The 19,489-nt window shown below is 37.5% G+C and overlaps 1 protein-coding gene across 1 annotated transcript in view; it reads right to left on the bottom strand.

The window, feature by feature from the left end:
• Positions 1-2,319: 2,319 nt before the first annotated feature.
• arhgap31 (Rho GTPase activating protein 31) overlaps positions 2,320-19,489 on the bottom strand; it is a 40,636-nt gene continuing 23,466 nt past the window's right edge. The window contains exons 7-12 of the mRNA XM_067437690.1: positions 12,666-12,873; positions 12,329-12,453; positions 11,415-11,474; positions 7,910-8,698; positions 7,214-7,350; positions 2,320-5,515 (exon numbers count right to left, since the gene is read on the bottom strand). Of these exons, the coding sequence (XP_067293791.1) occupies positions 3,311-5,515; positions 7,214-7,350; positions 7,910-8,698; positions 11,415-11,474; positions 12,329-12,453; positions 12,666-12,873 (3,524 nt within the window). The 3' untranslated portion in view covers positions 2,320-3,310. The remainder of the gene's footprint in view (positions 5,516-7,213; positions 7,351-7,909; positions 8,699-11,414; positions 11,475-12,328; positions 12,454-12,665; positions 12,874-19,489) is intronic.

The following is a 19,489-nucleotide window of genomic DNA, read 5'->3' as shown; positions in this document are numbered from 1 at the left end:
GAAGGAAAAAGTGTGGCAAAAAACGCTGCACAATGAGAGGAGGTGACCGGACCCTGAGGAAGATTGTGGAGAAGGACCGATTCCAGACCTCAGTGGTCCAAAGTACTTTTTTCAGATGAAAGCAAATTTTGCATTTCATTCGGAAATCAAGGTGCCAGAGTCTGGAGGAAGACTGGGGAGAAGGAAATGCCAAAATGCCTGAAGTCCAGTGTCAAGTACCCACAGTCAGTGATGGTCTGGGGTGCCATGTCAGCTGCTGGTGTTGGTCCACTGTGTTTTATCCAGGGCAGGGTCAATGCACTATCAGGAGATTTTGGAGCACTTCATGCTTCCATCTGCTGAAAAGCTTTATGGAGATGAAGATTTGGTTTTTCAGCACGACCTGGCACCTGCTCACTGTGCCAAAACCACTGGTAAATGGTTTACTGACCATGGTATTACTGTGCTCAATTGGCCTGACAACTCTCCTGACCTGAACCCCATAGAGAATCTGTGGGATATTGTGAAGAGAAAGTTGAGAGACGCAAGACCCAACACTCTGGATGAGCTTAAGGCCGCTATCGAAGCATCCTGGGCCTCCAGAACACCTCAGCAGTGCCACAGGCTGATCGCCTCCATGCCACGCCGCATTGAAGCAGTCATTTCTGCAAAAGGATTCCCGACCAAGTATTGAGTGCATAACTGAACATAATTATTTGATGGTTGACTTTTTTTGTATCAAAAACACTTTTCTTTTATTGGTCGGATGAAATGTGCTAATTTTTTGAAATAGGAATTTGGGGTTTTCATGAGCTGTATGCCAAAATCATCAGCATTAAAACAATAAAAGACCTGAAATATTTCAGTTGGTGTGCAATGAATCTAAAATATATGAAAGTTAAATTTGTATCATTACATTATGGAAAAAAAGAACTTTATCAGAATATGCTAATTTTTTGAGAAGGACCTGTACTGTATTATACAGTGCCCTTCACCAAAATTGGCCCCCTTAGTAAATATGACCAAAAGTGGCTGTGAAAATAAATCTGCATTTATTTTCCTTGATTGTTTATCCTTATTTACATGATTGTTTATCCTTTTGATCTTCGTTCAAAATTCAAATCTTTCATTGAAGTAAAACAATTGAAATTGGGGAAAACTCACTTTATGAAATGTTCTTCTCTAGTTTATGCTGGCCACAATTATTGTCTTTGCCTATAATGCCTGATGAGTTTGGAAATCAGAGAACATTCCTTCATACAGAATCTCTCCAGAGCTCTCTCAGTTCATCACTCATTTTATAAAGGGTTCAGGTCAGGAACTGCACGGCCATGGCAGAAGATTCATTTTGTGCTCAGTCACACATCTGTATGTTGATTTTGATATTTGTTTTGGATCATTGTCCTGATGGAAGATCCAACCACGGCCCATTATAGCAGAGGCCGTCAGGTTTAGAGTTTTTTATCTATTAGCTAGAATCCATGATAACATGTATCTGAACAAGATGTGTTTGTTTAGCCATGTGCATGGGGTACTTTACATCCCATCTAGTGGGTTTGTTGCCAAAAAGCTTTTTTTGGTTTCATTTGACCATAGAAGCAGATCTCTTGAAGTTCCAGTCGTGTCTGACAAACTGAATATGCTGGAGTTTGTTTCTGGATGAGCGAGGAGGATTTTTCTTGAATCCCCCCTGAACAACATGTGGTGATGTAGGGGCTGTTTGATCATTTTTTTTGGCTTTCGGACCCCGAGACTCAACTAATCTCTGCAATTCTTCATCTGTGATCTTTCCAGAGTCTTTGACCACTCAATTGGTGCATTAGGATGATATAGACACACAACCTCTTCCAGGCAGATCTGTAGTTGATTAAATGAATGATGAATAGTTAAGGGAATTTGGCCTTTATGTTTCCTCATATTTATATTCCTGTAGAACAGGAAGTCATAACTGAACAAATTCATACTCCTAGTCACAATGGTGTGCTAAAAAAAGAAAAACTGGGAATATGAATGGGAATATGCTTCAGAGATATTTCACAAATAAGAAATTCTAGGGGTGCCTTAATTGTGGCCAAAATGCATTTGAGAAAAACGTTTATTTCATAATGTGAGTTTCCTGCCACTTTAAATTTTTACTTTAATAAAAGGTTATCATTTGTGTATTATTTTTTTTAAATGAAAGATTTATTTTTACAACCACATTTTCTAATATTTACCAAGGGTGCCAATATTGCTGAAGGGCACTGAATTTAAATTCTGCTTAATCCGTTCCCTTATATTGTTAATATGCAAATAGAAATATGGCATTGAAATGCTTAAGTGTTTGCCACAGTGTACACATTACATGTGAAGTACTTTTATTATTTTGTTTAGAATGGAATACATACAATAAATCCATTGTGACTGAATACAAAAAAAAAACATACAAGGTTAGTGTTCTTTGGTTACAATAACTGACAACTTCACCATCGTGATCTTTCATCCTTGTCCCTTTCTGCTTCAAAATACATTTTCAAAACTTCTCTGCTCTAGGTTTATATAAAATATTAACAGTTACCTTATATTCTTTCCTTATATATTTTTTGGAAACCTCGCCATATTTGTTTCATATATTTCTGTTAACCAAGTAATCAAGATCTGAAAATACTGCATCTACTATCCACTAGAGAAGAGAACACAGCTTGAAACAATGTTTGAATTATTCAAGAACATTGGCCTTTAAACTATCTTCAAATGACTTTTACCCAAGCATTTGTACAAAGTGATTTTTACTCTTTAGAGTACAATTTTGTGTGACAATAGCAAAACAAGACACTATTGAATAAATAAATGATTGTTTTTTCTCTGTATTATAACTATTTTAATAGTTTTATTTTCTTATTGGCTGGCATGCTGAACACTTAATTCCATCATGTAGATTTGTAGATAATTTATAAATGCTCAAACTGTAAACATAATATGTAAAGTAACATCAGACAAAAAGACCTTCAGTTCCAACAGAAGGGGAATGGAGTTCATTTAAACTGAGCTGTGCTTGTACAGTCTGTATTTACATATACAGTAGGAGCCTGTTGAGTTTCCCAGGTTTATCCTTAGGCATGTTTCAGTTTTTCTTGCAAAGATAGAAAAAAAAATCTCTGATATAAGTCCTTAGCAGCAGCAGCATTTTACACAAAGCTTAATACTTACAATTCTGATTATCAAGATTAATGGCACCTTGATTTCCAAGCATCATCGTGTGTTCTATAGGGTATACTGACACTCGGTCACATTTGATAAGCTAGACGTTTGCTAGTTATCACATGATGGCCAATAACAAGTCAGTCTTATCTCACTCAATTTGCCTGTTACTTCTGTTGTCAAATATCATTGACCTCCTTTGTGGCTGGTAAAAGCAACTGGTTGAGGTTTCAAGCCTTTGTCCACTCTTTGGCAAAGTCATTTTATTACGCAAGGTTACCCCCTCTGGAGTTTTGAGGTTTTCAGCTAGTTCTTTTGCATAGACGTCAAATGGCGATGCTTCAGCTTTAATGGGAGATAGGACTAGTTTACCATCTTCCCCTACCGGAGGGTAGTCCATGATTGGAAAAGGGGGGCTGAACAGGATGAGACTTTGAGGTCTTGGCCGATTTCTGAAGGAAGACCTCTGGAGAAGCGTTGAGCGCTCAGGTCTAGGACGATCCATAAAGGTGTCTCCATTGGCAGATCGCTTCCTTCTCAACACTGGAAGATCTGGAATGGATGTTGGTTTGAAATTCTCATTGCACAAGGGCTTCTGTCTTTGAACCCCTGATGGTGGTTCGATGCTTGGCAGCTCCTCCCTCTGGTCTTTGGCTTTTAGGAGGGGAAGTGCAGAACCTGCTTTTCCCAACTTGCTCTTGGCAGGTTTCTTTTCAGATGTACTTTTGTTTACTTGATCAGTGCTCCCCTCGGGTAGGGCATGAGGTATGTGGCTGTACTGAATCTTTGGTGGAATAACAGGAACAGCTTTAGCTTGGCAAGTTTTTATCATGAATGCAGTGCGAACTGATGACACGCTGACTGGTGCAGAGTTGCGCCGCATAGGTGCCTTGGAGCCACTCAGGAAAAGCTCCAGCTCTAGAGAAGAGCTCCCATGTTTGTCTTCAGGTGTCGCCCATTCATGTGCAATCGATTCCTTTGCACTTTTCAGATACTGACTATTTGAGATGTCTCTGAATCCTTGGTGTCCTAAATCAAGGTTTAAGGAGTATGGCCTGAGTTTAGGTCTAATGTTTTCTTGGCTTCTTTCCATAGCACAGGACTCATGGGAAGTCTGTCGGTGAAATCTCTGAGAGGGAAAGGAGCGCTTCTGTTTTGCTTTGCTCAAGTCTTGCAGTTTAGTGGTCTCGTCTGAATCAGTGAATGTCTTCAATATCTTAACCTGTGGAATCTCCAGTTTGCAGTCATCTTTGTCTCCCATCCACTTGCGGTTATCAGTGTCAAAATGCACTGTTACTTGTGCAAAACGAGCATCTGTGTCTGCATTTTTGTTTCCTGTTGGGTTTAATAGTTCACAGGCTGTTACAGCAGCCTCTGTTTGAGATGATGTGTCATTAAGCGCAGTTTTTTCTTTAGTGTCATCCTTCCTGCTGTTGGGCAACTCGTCCACTTTTGGCTTATCAAGAGCTTGGCAGTGAATTGCTTGACATGGTATAGTCTCTTTAGGCGTAGGTAAGTGATCCTCAAGTTTTGGTGAGTGCAGAGGGCTTGTCACCCACTGCTTGGCAGAACACAAGTCTTCCCATGGTTCAACCTGATCCAAACCACCCAAATTACTCCCCCATGTGTCTACATCCTCTTGATGCAAAACCTCCAACGTGAAATGTTGTTCGTTCAGACAACTTGAGAGTCTATCTAAGCTTCCCTTGATTCTTCCTGTTAAGTCAAGTTTCTTAGGTTCATCGCTAACCTCTTTATTTTCTTTTGTACATATATCCTTTGCTTCTAATGGTTCTTTTGTGTCAGAGTGAAGAGCGGTCTGAATATCTGATTTTACATAACTGCTTGAAAGATCTCTGGAGTCACTTTTGGAAGTGTTGTCTTTCTCGACAGGATCTGCTCTTAGTTCCTCTTCACTGCATGGCTCTGCATCTTGGAGAATATCTGTTTCCTTTAGGTGGAGAAATGGGGAAAGTTGTAGATTGGATGTTATTATGTTTTGTGTCTCTAGTCTCTTGTAGTCTGTCCTGTCAACATCATTATCCAAGTAATTCCAGCCACCATCACATGACAACAATCTTTCAGGAATATGCTTAACGACAGAATTAAACGTAGTAGCACCAGAATGATCAAACATTACGTTTTTGGTAAGGTCTATAAAGAGTCCCTTTGATGAAGCAGTATTTGCTGGCAAACTACTTCTTCTCCGCACTTGACTGCTTAGCTTGAGACTGTCCTCGTTCCCAGTCATCTTGGTGAAGCTGGGCTTCACCTGTTCATCTAGTGTATTTGTTTTAGCCTCAGTGACTGAAACTTTCTGATGTATGCCAGATGATGACACCTTGTTGAGTACTTCCTATCAGAGAAACAAAAATAAGAAATATTGTGAGGACTGGTTAGAGATATGCATTCCAATAATATGTCTGAGGCCACAATTATGTCTTTCTAAAGGGGTTCACAGACCGGATGAGAAGTGCAGTGCCGCTCTGCATCTCTTAAACTCACAAGTATCGCATACCAGTTGCGCGCATTCTATGATTATCAGTTAATGGTCAGAAATATTATGTTTAAAGACATTATGAAACTAAGATAATGTCTATACTGTTATGATTGTACTAAATGCAATCGTTGCTAAGTCTGCAGCCTGAACATTTTACCACAGGTCGTAACTTACATTAAATCTAACCTGAAAAACCAAAAACATCAGCAGTCTTCATCCACACAGATGATATCTGTATTTTTTCCCTCAGAATCAGTGGTTTGTCACATAATTCAGGGTATTTCCCAATTTCAGTTCAGTTTTTCATTGTTACGCTATAGCTACTCTACGCTATTTTCAGCAATAGTATCCAGACTTTCCCGATAGGTCCGTTTTAAGGTTTTATTCAAGTAGTGAATCTATAATTGTAAAGATAAATATATTTTGCAGCACAGGGTGAAGTCAGTATGTACATTAACAATGATTTGAGACAATTATAATGCAAATTTAATGTAAAACTAGGCAAATGTTGCTCTGTGGCACGGCTGGATTTTGAACAGCATCCTCAGTCATAGCTGGGCGCCGCGGTCAGACGTCGAAAAGCTCTGCCGGTGTGCATAATCATAGACAATAATGTGTTCGAAATTTAAAGACGCGGCACAGCGCTAAACTTGTCCGGTTTGAGATCTCTTTAAGACAACAGTTTAAAGGGTGCCTACATCACTTAAAAATGTAAATTCTATCATCATTTATCATATCGTTCCAAACCCATCAAATTTCTGTTCATCTTTGGAACACAAATAAAGGTATATTAATGAAACCTGAGAGATTTCTGTCCCTCCATTAAAAATCCATTCCACCAAAACTTTAACAGTTGAAAATGTCATAAAAATTGTTAATGTAATACATGAATTGCGCAGTTTAAGCTAATGCTGCGTCCCAATTCACATACTATCCATTCTAAATAGTATTCGAAATTAGAATTACTGTGTCCGAAATCGTAGTATGTTGAAATTAGTATTTCAAAGATACCTGGATGGATGCTCAACCGTACTTGATTAATGCAGAAGATCAAACCTCATTGGTTCTTGCACGTCGAGCAAACATTCACTGATCAATGCTTACATATGAATAAAATCTGTTCATCATATTAATTGTGTATCTTCAGAAGATTTGGAGTAAACTGCTTGATATGTAGCGTATGGATTACACTTATAATGCTTTATGAACTCTCTGAATAATCAACATTTTGGTTACTTAGACTTTCAATGGAAGGACATGCATTTCTCAGGTTTACTAAAAAATATCTTCATTTGTGTTGACCGAAAGTATTTAGGTTGGAAGTGAATGGTCATAGAATTTTCATTTTGAGGTGAGCTATCCCTTAAAACATTTTTATAAATTAGGAGTTAAGTGAGGAAGAATACACATATGTATCACCATGATCTTTCCATCTTGAGTAATTTTACAGTTATATTTAGTTATATACTAGTACCGGTAGTACTTCAGTCATATTAAAAACTACAGGGGTACAATTAATTCTAACATGGCCTACTTTATCAGTTAAAATCATACCAGTTTTTCCAATTTTGTAATTTCTTGTTGTGTTGATGTAGTTTCCAGTTCTTCCCCTATTGCTTTAGTCTCAGATGACACCTGAGGTTCAAAATTCTCCACACTGGCTATCAGCTCACTCACTTCTGCATCCTTACCTGAGAAAGTACAGACAAATCAATGTAATAATCTGTTAGGGTAGAAGAGTTAATGGTATGGTAGATAATGAACGAGTTAAAGAGTATGTCAGTGTTTAACTCAGGGCAAGGGTGTCCAAAGTTGGTCCTGGAGACCGCTGTCCTGCAGAGTTTAGCTCCAGCTTGCCTCAACACACCTGCTGGAAAGTTTTTATGCCTAGTAAGACCTTGATTTGCTGGTTCAGGTTTCAGGTCTGCAGGACAGTCACTGGCCCTCCAGGAGCAGGATTGGACATTGGACATTAAAATGTAATTAATCTCTCTCTTTTGGTATCTTTTTGGTGACTTTCCATGGACATAATAATTTTAATACTGTACAAACTTTATATTCTCTCCCCTTACACTAACCCTAACCCTAAATCACACAAAACCTTATGCATTTTTACATTTGTCAAAAAACATAATTTAGTATGATTTATAAGCTCTTTTCATCACAGGGACCAAAACATGTTTATATTTTGTCCCCATAATGTAAGGAATACCTGAACCACACACACAGTCACACACACAATCGTCATACTCTTTGTTGTTCCCAAAGTGATCACATCCCCTGTCTGATCCTCCTTCTCCATGGGGAAAGAGCTGCTGTTGCTATAGATACTGCATCCGCTGCCTCCGCTGCTGTCACTAAGCGGGTGCTCTCTGTACCCAGTGCTGTTGGTGTGAGCCGCTAGTCCAGTCTCCCAGTCTGTGAATGTGAAGTTCCCACTGCTGCCACCGATGTGGACGGGGAATCCAGCAGTGCCGATACTTTCACGGCGATGGGCTTCCGGAGGTCCTGCCTCCTTAGGAGGCTTAAAGAGTCCCCCTAAACCCCTGTCCCGTTCTTTGCCTGGTGCCCTGCAGGGGGTGCTGTTAGAGTTAATAACTGCAGACACACGTAAAGGTACAGACACTGCAAACGGCTCTGAAATGTTGAGGGCCTTCCGCTGGTGCCGTGGTGAAGACTCCAGCGGAAACAGGCTGCCTGGAAAAGACGGTCTAGATGATCCATTATTGGCAGATCCAGAATACAACATCCGACGGTTTTTAGGCGATGTGGGCTGGCAGCCACTGCGGTCGTCACCTTTGAAAACTTTCAGCTGTTCTGGAAGAGTTTTATGCAGTGAGGATAAAGATGGTGTTGAAGAAGAGGCATTTGATGCTCCTCTTTTCTCACTCAGACATCCTCCTGAAGCAGTATGAGGATCTAAGTCCGAGTTTGGATCCTTTTTGTTCAGATTGTAGTTGATATCTGAGCCCAGGGTTCGGGATTTAAGAGCTGGGACGAAGATGCCATTGCTTCCTTCTGTTGGTACTTTGTCCTCATCTGAATGGGAGTGAAAAAGAGAAAAATTGTAAGACCAGAAAGCATTTTCACACTTCAGCCACACTTAAAGGGTTAGTACACCCAAAAATGACAATTCTGACATTAATTACTCACCCTCATGTCGTTCCAAACCCTTAAGACCTTCGTTCATCTTTGGAACACAAATGAAGATATTTTTGATAAAATCCGAGAGCTTACAGTCCCTCCATTGAGAGCCATGCAACTTATACATTCAGGGTCCACAGCAATAGGAAAGACATCAATAAAGTAATCCATGTGACTCCAGAGGTTTAACCTCAGTTTAATGAAGCGACGTGAGTGATTTGTTAGCAAAAAAAATCCCCCTTATAATTTACCACTTTATTCACGAAAATATTGACCTGTAATCCAGTAGGGAGAGCACCACGTCACATTCGTGTTGTGTTGACTCGAGCTCCGGGAATGCGCTTTGGATAATGTTATTTTGTAAATATATTGGTAAATGATGTTTTTGTTGTTGTTGTTTTTTTGTCGCTTCATAAAATTAAAAGGTTAAACCTTTGGAGTCACATGGATTACTTTAATGATGTCTTTACTACCTTTCTGGGGCTTACATGTATAAATTGCATTGCTCCCAATGCAGAGAAAGCTCTCAGATTTCATCAAAATGATCTTCATGATCTTCTGAGCATTAACAAAGTGTTACGTGTGTGGAATGACATGAGGGTGACTAATTAATGATATCATTTTAATTTTGGGGTAAACTAACCCTTTAAAAATGAATGTTTGTATGACATGACACAATATCAGGCAAAACATTTTATTAAAGGTGCACTATGTAACTTTTCTGCCTGCTAGAGGTCACCTTTTCAAAACAAAGGTGTAGTTTGATGACGGCAAGTTTGAGCTCAGAATCTCATGTGGTCTTCACCTCACAGCCGGTGGAAAAGAATCGGGATAGGACACGGGCAGAAATCATGTTGATGGATGAGATTATTAACGTTACTGTAGTATGAAGCAGAGCAGGACCGAGTGTTGTGGAGCTGAGCCACTTGATTGAGCGATTGTTACGCAAACACACGGCTCGCGAGCAGCGGGACTTTTATTATACCACAGTTGCCGGCACCATTTCCGCTTTTCCGGTCATGAGTATGAGGTAACTCTGCTCTGTTTATCATATTAGATACATTTGAGTGTGTAGAAAATGATGTTATGACATTACTCTGTGCGTTTGCGGCTGCTGTGACACTTGTTCACACTGCAGTGAGAGTAACGCCCGTTTCACACATAGGCCTACTCTGTCAGCAGTGTGTGTTGCATTGTTTATGCGATGCTGGAGCAGCACAAGCTGTTGTGCTTTCAGTTTCAGATATGCTGCACGTTTGCAGTGCGTAACCGATTCACGGCTGTATACCACAAATACTGCATTCATTCAATATTTTTATTTCAAATTTGAAAGTTGTTAAGCTACTGAACATGGCTTGTCATCATTTCAATTCACTTGTATACACTCTTTCATAGATTACACGTTTAAAAGCCATATTATAAACAACATTTTATTCCAATTCCTTTATATTTTTGTAGTCTTTAGATGTATATATTACATAGCTCACGCAAATGGCAAAACATTAAAACATGTTATAGTCAATCTTAAAATCACAAACAGTAGCCTACAACAGATAAAAAAAAAAAAAATTTATTTTTTATTTTACAAGAAATCCAACAGGTCATAAAGAACTTAGTTTTTTCATCTCCAAGAAAGGAGAATGGAGTGTAATCCATTGTCACATTATTTAGCTAAATTCCTGGTATGGTGTTGTTTTCCTTGCTTTACCTCAGGCAAAAAAAGCCACGTGATGACTTTGAATTGTAGAATTGTAAATTATATTCAAATTATATGCATCTGTGGTGAAATTACTAAATTTTCGCATCAATACATGTTTATTTTAATGCAATCAATGCTCTGTCACTTTAATTTAGCACATCCAGCACAGCAAAAAATAGATTCATTGTGGAAACGATTGGCACATTGCTTTATACGCACCGCTCCTGGAACGGATCGCCGGACCGCATCCGCATGCAGTGTGTAAGCTGTAATCGTTCATCAGGCGTAAAACGCTTCTGTAGAATATAACCAAAAACCGGGAGTAACGCAGATATGACGCAATTGACAGGCGACTCGCTCAGATGTCACGGCTCCTTAGTTAAAATAGCAATTTTCTCAAGATTTACAAATAGTTGGAAACATTTGGGATATTGTAAGTACTCAACTGAACAAAATATATAACACTGGCCTAGTGTCTTTTGGATATTTTACTGCAACATTTTTTACATAGTGCACCTTTAAACTTAAACTTTTTGTCAAACGAAGCATGCATTTAGTTAATGTGATGCGCCCTTCCATCAACTACATCCACTTGTTGAAACTAGCTGCTTAAAGAATTATTACTTTTTATATTTCAGTCATGCACAAACTAATAAAAAGATAAAACTAAGCCTTCTTTGAGATATAAACCTGTCATGAACCTATTCTGTAATGCAATAATGCAATTATAACTTACTTTGCCGCACTGACACCGTAAATAATGTAGTGACTTAATTACTTACTTTTTAATATGTAATGTATTTTTATATACATTGATTATATATGTATCTGTGCAAACCTCTTGTTTTAACAAATGTTGAAGAAAAAGGACAGCACACTACGGTAAGTATATTTATGGAGATCTAGCCCCACCTGCTGCTGGAAAAGAACAGAGAGAGTCCATGCTTTTGGATGGCCGTATAGCAGGTTTTTCTGTTTAAGAGAGAAAACAAGCATAAAACATAAATTATATATATATATATATATATATAATAATTTTATATTTATATTATGAAAAAAGATAATTTTTTTCATACCATAAACAAAAGCTAAATTAGCTATAATATGACACTAAAATTGTGTGGGTGGGACAACCTGTCACTCACATGAGATCGACCCAATAGCAAACCACAACCATCCAATCAATTCTAAATCAATGTCGCCCTACATTTTTATTCTTGAGAAGCTGTGTCACAAATAGGGTTGGGCATGAGAACCTGTTAAAAATTTGCAAGAATCCTGGATTCGATAGGACACGTGATTTCCGATTCCTGTGTGCAGATTTGAACCATTCAAGTGCAGGAAACTGCAAAAGAGAATTCAGTTCGGTACTCTGTTTTCTGTACGCACACACACATCTAAAGCGTGCACGCAGAAAGCCATCTCTCTTATAGTGCATCAATACTGATTTTATGTTCTCTTTTGCATCTTCTTGCACTTGAATGGACACAATTATGTCAGAATGTCCTCATTAACACAGTTGGTTATGAATTAAGTGAATGTAAACAGTTGAGAAGGGAAGCTCATGTATAACAGAATTTTGGATCTGTACAGCTGAATTAGTTTTTTAGAAATATGCATAATATTTTCTGTTCAAACAAACAAAAAAACACCAGAAAAATTCATAAAACCGTCAGTAAAGCAAGCCAGTGTGTGTTCTGCACATCAACATATCTGCACGTCAAGCAAAACAAACAAACTACAATGTTTGTTAAAAAAATGTTTCTATGGACATTGTTACTTGCTTTTAGTCAAACTGAACTTGTTTTCGGATGTTTCTTTCTTACCGGAGGAATTTTGGCCTCTCATAAACACACTCCCATTGCGACTCAGTTTCCCTTTAGAGTCGATGACAGATCGTCCAAGACTGAAGATGGACTTCCACTTCTTAGATTTTCCTGAGAATTTTCTTCTGTGATGTGAGAAGGTTTATGCATGTTTGAGAATGTATTGAAAATGTTTTAAATGTAGAAGCTGTTCTCTGGGTCATAAAAAGCATTAACCGGATTACTGTAAATAGTGACAGTTTATGTATACAGTTTCAACACTGTTAATGTTTAAACCTAAAGTACACATGCTAGGGAGTGTGTGTAGCCACGCATAAATATATGGTATATATCATACCTGCTGTCAGACAGATCTATTACTGTATGATACATGGCCGCAGTGCTGGTATCTGGAAGGCTGTTTTCTCTTTGCCTCTCTCTCATTGCGGGGTGGTTGGGACTGAGAGAGCGAGCCTGGGCTTCCTCAAGACTCATGAGCTTCATGGGGCCACACTGTGTGCTGGCAGGCAAGGTGGCGTACTTCTCCCCACAGGCCATGCTAGGGCCTAAAAAAAACATAAAAACAGTTTTATGTACCATGTCATGAGAGTAAAAAGCTCCATCACTAAAAAGAGGTCAAAGCCTGTGAAGGCACATGCCTATTCTAGATCATTCATCACAATAAGTCATGGCTGCACGCATGTCATTAAAACATCTAGTGTTACTTTAGTATTATTTATATTATAGTTTATATTATACCATGGTCTGTCTAAAGGTGTGCAATAAGACAGTTAGTAACACTTTACAATACGGGCTAATGCACAGATAATCGCGTGTTAATGTTTGACTCATGAGGAACTAAACCATTTATTAATGATTACAGCATCAGCAACCAATAAAGAGTCTATGATTAATAGATTAAGGGATATATGAATTGCTATTAATTACATGTCATCATGTATTAAGTCCTTAATATCATTTAGTATTAACTAATAATAATGTGTTAAATACCACACTTGGTCAAAGCTATGTACTTCAGCTTCCAGTTGTATGCTATAATTAACAATTTGCAAATAGATCACTATGTTATGACTTTACTGTTTGAAGCACGTTAATCTATTATAAACAAATGGTTTAGTTCTTCTTGAGTCATACATTAACACTATTATCTGTGCATTAAGCATGAATTATTAGGGACCTTAAGCAACAGCTGTAGGAGCATGACTTTAAGGTGTTCTACAGTACGGCCCCTTTGGACTCGGACTTTATTATTTAAGACTTGGTCTTGACTTGAACTCGACAAAGGCGGACTCGGACCCAACACTAGTTCCACTGTAACCGCCTACAAGAGAACAGCTGATTTGCCGGAGTCTTTAATACGTGACAGATTACAGAAGTAAATGTTTATTTTATGGTTATGTGGCATTTTAATTGTATCTGTGTAGAATTTAATGCCAAAAGCAACCCTTCTCTTGTTTTTTTTTAAATGACATTTATTTTGTATTTTGCTAAATGATCCATTAAGCCATCCTCCTTATTGTTGCTTAGTGATCAGTTAACAGTTTTAATCTGGTGGCTGTTGCCGTTTTATCAGCAGATATTGCTTAAAGTCCCTAATGCATATTAGTGACCCATATTGTAAAGTGTTACCAAACCGTTTAATGCACCGATAGTTCCAAGTCAGTTTAATCAGTGTAGCCTACCATATAGCCTCTTACACACAGAGCGTTGATCCCAGAAAATTGCCATATAATTACTAGAATTACTATTACTAGCCTTCTGTGTGAACGCTAACACATCCCAGGATGGGGACCTAATAACAAAGCTGGGATCAGTCCTGCAACGCACCCTGTTTGAACAAAAGGCCGGATCAATATCGTAAGGGGTGTGTTATAGGGATGACATGTGTGCTGCTTTAAAGGATTAGTTCACTTCAAAATGAACATTGCCTGATAATTTACTCACCCCCATCTCATCCAAGATGCTAGTGTCTGTCTTCCTTCAGCGGAAAAGAAATGAAGTATTTTGAAAACATTTCAGGATTTTTCTCCATATAGTAGACTTCAATGTGAACCAAAATTTTGAAGGACCAAATCAACACAATTTCAAAGGGATTTAGAGGCTCTGCGCGATCCCAGATGAGGAATCGGGTCTTATCTAGCGAAACCATCGGCCATTTGCTAAAAAAAAAATCTAGAAATTTTTTGACACTCCACTGATTGTGTAATCCACGTTGGGAAAGTCACGCTAAACATAGGCAGAAGTCCCACCCCGTGTTTACAAAGTGCTCGTGCGAAGACTAATACAAAAGTCCTTTCAAAAAAAAGGTTAAACAGAAGTTGAAGTTTGGAGGTTTTTTGGTAAAGGCCGTTTGAATTAGTCTTCGCACGTTCGCTTGGGGCGGTAGTTCTGCCTAGGTCTAGCGTGACCTTTCAGACGTGATTGCACAATCTGTGGCACGTCACAGAGAAGCACAAGATGAGCACTGTAGTAGGTTAAAAAGTATTTAAATGTTTATTATTTCTTCAAAATGATTGATGGCTTGGCTAGATAAGACCGTATATTCTTCAGCTAGGATCATGCAGAGATTCTGAAGCCCTTCCTTTGAAACCGCCTTGATTTGGTCCCTCAACATTTTGGTTGCCATTGAAGTCCATTATGTGAAGAAAAATACTGGAATGTTTTCCTCAAACTTAATTTCTTTCCGACTGAAGAAAAAAAGAAACTAACATCTTGATGAGATGCAGGTGAGTAAATGATTAAGAAATGTTCATTTTAAAGTGAACTAATCCTTTAATATTAGTACACAGAGAGTGGAGATCTCGCTGCTGCACACACACAGAAACAGGAGCACAGAACTTGTGGTTAACGCTGCCCCGTGGCATTGCTTAGTATATTTAACTTTGCTACTAAATCTTTGCATTATATTACTCAGCAAGTCACTGTTTTATAATTCAACTCACATCTTCATTGCAGAAAGCCAATGCACAGATGCAGGTACCCCCTCTCATTTATTCAAATAAACGTAACCTTACTACACTGCTTTATCACTGTGTCTGATTTAAAGCAGAAACGCTAGCTCTCACAAGTGGTAACTGACAAAAATAACTGCCATTTTAACCCTTACAGTCAAATTAAGCGCTACAAACATCAGTGACATCAGTCAATATTCAATCCATGGTGTGCATTAAACATTTTGAATGCACTCCTCTTCACATCGGACAGTTCTTTGCCACCACATTGTGCATTCAATTGTTTAATGCATGGCTAGCCTTGGTTTATCCCTTACTTAACTTTTTACCTGCCATTTTCCAATCAATTTTGAGACAGTGCTTCCCCAATCCACGCCACTGACGGAATAATGGCTTTCTGTGTTTTCACTGTTATACAGTACGCTATTACGCATCTTCTGAAAGAGTACTGAATCTCCGGATTAAAACACAGGTGAAAAAGAAGCACAAACATAAAAGCATTACTTATGCACATTGTAGTCTTAAGCCCTATTCGTAATTGTTTCTCATGTGGAAGTTCATAAAAATACGTTTGCATGCCACCTCAGTGATAAAACTTGTGCATTCGGATGGTGATTTATTCACGGTGGAGGAGCGAGTTTTGTGCTCCTGCGCACATGGGAACGCGCTGCTCACATGGGCAATAACACGATTGTATGCTGTAAATAAAATATCATATGTTTGCTATAGTCTTATAATAATAAATGCATATTTAATTTAATATTAGGAAAATAATATCCTAATTATTATTTAATTATTTAAATCTGCTTAAAAATAGGAAGATAGACACACATTATAGTAAATGGTTTTCTGTCATTATAATTAAAGGATTTTAAAGTAATTTTATTCCACATGAAAATGAGCGGAAATAAGTGAATACAGCCTCTTATTTACATGAGGTAAACATAATGCTGCAGTTATTTTAACATATTCTGTATAATTTCTGCCGTAATAAAAGCCCATTTAAATGTTTCATTCCTCTTTATTTTTTGAGCGGTGATGAAATATATTGCCCTTGTAAATACTTGCCAGCATTTGAGTAATAAAAAGCTAGATCTTTAAAATGCATCCAAATTACAGAAAAGTGCAACCATATGGTGCTCTGCAGTGGCCAAAAAGGACATAAACAGTGAAATTTTAACTTGGTGTTTGTCTGAAAACATTAGGTTATTTGGACGGGGATTTTTACGTGGGTGTTGGGGAAAAACACTGATATTATGTATTTGGACAGCAATAAAATCACTGACTAGCCCGTCAATGATGAAAATACCTCATGAGAAACAATTACTGTCCGAGTGGGGCTATAGGGAGAAAAAAAACTTGATTATCTCAGATTTTTTTCAAAATATTGCTTTTTTTAATGAACCTTAAAAAAAACTAGAATACAAAGTTTTTTGCTTTTGTTTTTAAAGCAGAAGCTATGTTCTTTTTTTTGATATATTACATGTTCAGATATTCATTAAACTAAATATTATAGGGGGCATGAAAATCATGTGAAAATTATCAAAAATGCTGGCGGTGGCTGGCAACCCAGGCGGGGAAAGAGTTAATATTTTGAATTAGCTTTTAATTTTAATGGCTATGTTCAGTTTTCCGTAGATTTAGTTTGCACATTTTTCACACACAATTAGCAAGCATGTTATTAATATTTTTCTTAGTTAACGATTTCTGTTTTCATTATCAATGTCTCATTGTACAGTATCTACTCAAAACACATTGGGGTAGATAGACCTTCAACACTGTGAATGACAAATTTAAACACAATCGCATGTGTTCAGCCATTAGCTGTTTGCTTTTTTGTGTGTAACTTGCCTATTGTTTTGCTGGTTTACTTTTGGCTACAAATCTCATGCCATTGTATACACCCTACTCCACATCTAAAACCCATTTCCTGACTTTATCATCAAAGTTGTCCCCAATAGCCCAGTCAAACTTATTTAGAAGATATTATTAATATATGCAAAGACCCAGAGGAAAATTGAATCTTGCAGTAGTTGCACATTCTCAGAAAATTTAATTGCATTTATACTAATATGACATACTTTATTTCTGGTCACCACACTCGTAGGCAGATTACTAAACAGGAGTTGAAGAGCAGAGTCTAATGCAGGAGTTTTATGAAGCTAGGATAAAACAAACACGCGTCCCCTGATCAAATTATCACAAGCTGTGTGAGACAGCATGGCCTTCCACTGAGCATAGACTACAACTGTATGCTAATTACCTTAATGAGCTATAATTTACAATTACTGTATATTTTGTTTTGATTTGTACAGCATGCTTACAGAATATGCCCAGATGGTACACATTTAAAATAAAAGATCTTCTCACTGCTCGCGTGAAATTACACGTTTCATTTTTGAATGAAGGTTTTCAAATGACTATACTAACAACATCTGGCATCTTTGATCACAGCTCAGCTAATGTAGAGATACAGCGCATTGTCCATTCACTGTGACTGCATTACTCCAGTTATGCCATAAATTAACCTGTTAAATACACTATATGGACTATATTGGGACACATGAATATTACACCAACAGAAATTGTGGTTTAATGACACCACATTCTAAATACATACTCTCTTAGAAGAAAAGTTCCTATACAGAACCTTAAAAGGTTCTATCGGCGCTACGTAGTTGGAACCCCTAAAAGGTTCACTGCAAAAAATTATTTTCTTCCGTAGTATTTTTGTCTTGTTTCTAGTCCAAACATCTAGACATTCTTAAAACAAGAAGTATTTACTAGACAAGCAAAAGTAATTGTCTTATTTTGGGGAAAAAACTCAAAATTAAGAGAGTTTTTGCTAAGATAAGAAATGCCTTTTTTCCTTTAAAAAACACTTTTTTTTGCAGTGTTCTATATAGAACCATTTTTAAGTGCCAAAAGGGTTCTTTCTTGACATTATAGAACCCCTTTATATAGCATAAAAGGCTCTTTGGAGTATACTCAACTATACTTTTATATATAACCTTTTAAGGGTTCCAAATACGTAGCTCCGATAGAACCTTTTTGTCTAAGAGTAGGCTTTAATGTGGCTTTAATGACATAATTTTGGAGAGTTTTTGAATTTTTGCCCATTCACCCAGTACAGCATTTGTGAGGTCAGGTACTGATGTTGGATGCGAAGGCCTGCCTTGTAATCTCTATTCCAGTTCATCCCAAAATGTTCGATGGGGTTGAGGTCAGGGCTCTGTGCAGGCCAGTCAAGTTCCTCCACACCAAACTCATCTAATCATTTCTTTATGAGCCTAGATTTGTCACTAGGGAACAGTAATGCTAAAACAATGCAAAAATTCAAAAACTCTCCAAAATCATGTCCACATTAAAGCCTACTCTTAGACAAAAAGGTTCTATCGGAGGTACGTATTTGGAACCCTTAAAAGGTTATATATAAAAGTATAGTTGAGTATACTCCAAAGAGCCTTTTATGCTATATAAAAAGGTTCTATAATGACAAGAAAGAACCCTTTTGGCACTTAAAAATGGTTCTATTTAGAACACTGCAAAAAAAGTGTTTTTTTAAGGAAAAAATGCATTTCTTATCTTACCAAAAACTCTCTTAATTTTTTTGAGTTTTTTCCCCAAAATAAGACAATTATTTTTGCTTGTCTAGTAAATACTTCTTGTTTTAAGAATGTTTAGATGTTTGGACTAGAAACAAGACAAAAATACTACGGAAGAAAAGCATTGTCCAACATCTTTTGGTATGCTGAAGCATTAAGAGTTCCCATCACTGGAACTAAAGCTGGCCACAATTTGGCCGTCTGAGCAGTGGCGGCTGGTGATATATTTTTTTGGGGGGGCGTGGGGGGTTTTTTTTTGGGGGGGGGGGGGGATTTACGTATATTTAAGAATAATTGCGTATATTTAAGTATAATTATGTTAATTTAAGTATAATTTACTTATAAATTATACATAATAATAATAATAATAAGTATATATAAGTATAATTACTTATAAATTATTTTACTTATTTATAAATCAAATAAGTAAAATAAATACAAAGCAGTACCAAGAAGCATGTTGACTAAATTCAAGCATTAAAGAGAAAACAGTGTCTGCACTTTTTATCTTTTTACATATTTATTTCCCATATATAATTGAACAAGGAAAGGAAAAAACAAAAGTAGCAACAACAGACTGGCATGTTGACTACTTGAACATACAT

Source organism: Pseudorasbora parva, chromosome 3, assembly GCF_024679245.1.
Source record: "Pseudorasbora parva isolate DD20220531a chromosome 3, ASM2467924v1, whole genome shotgun sequence".
NCBI lineage: Eukaryota > Metazoa > Chordata > Actinopteri > Cypriniformes > Gobionidae > Pseudorasbora > Pseudorasbora parva.
The sequence above is the reverse complement of the archived record's forward strand: the minus strand, read 5'-3'. Positions and strand labels throughout refer to the sequence as shown.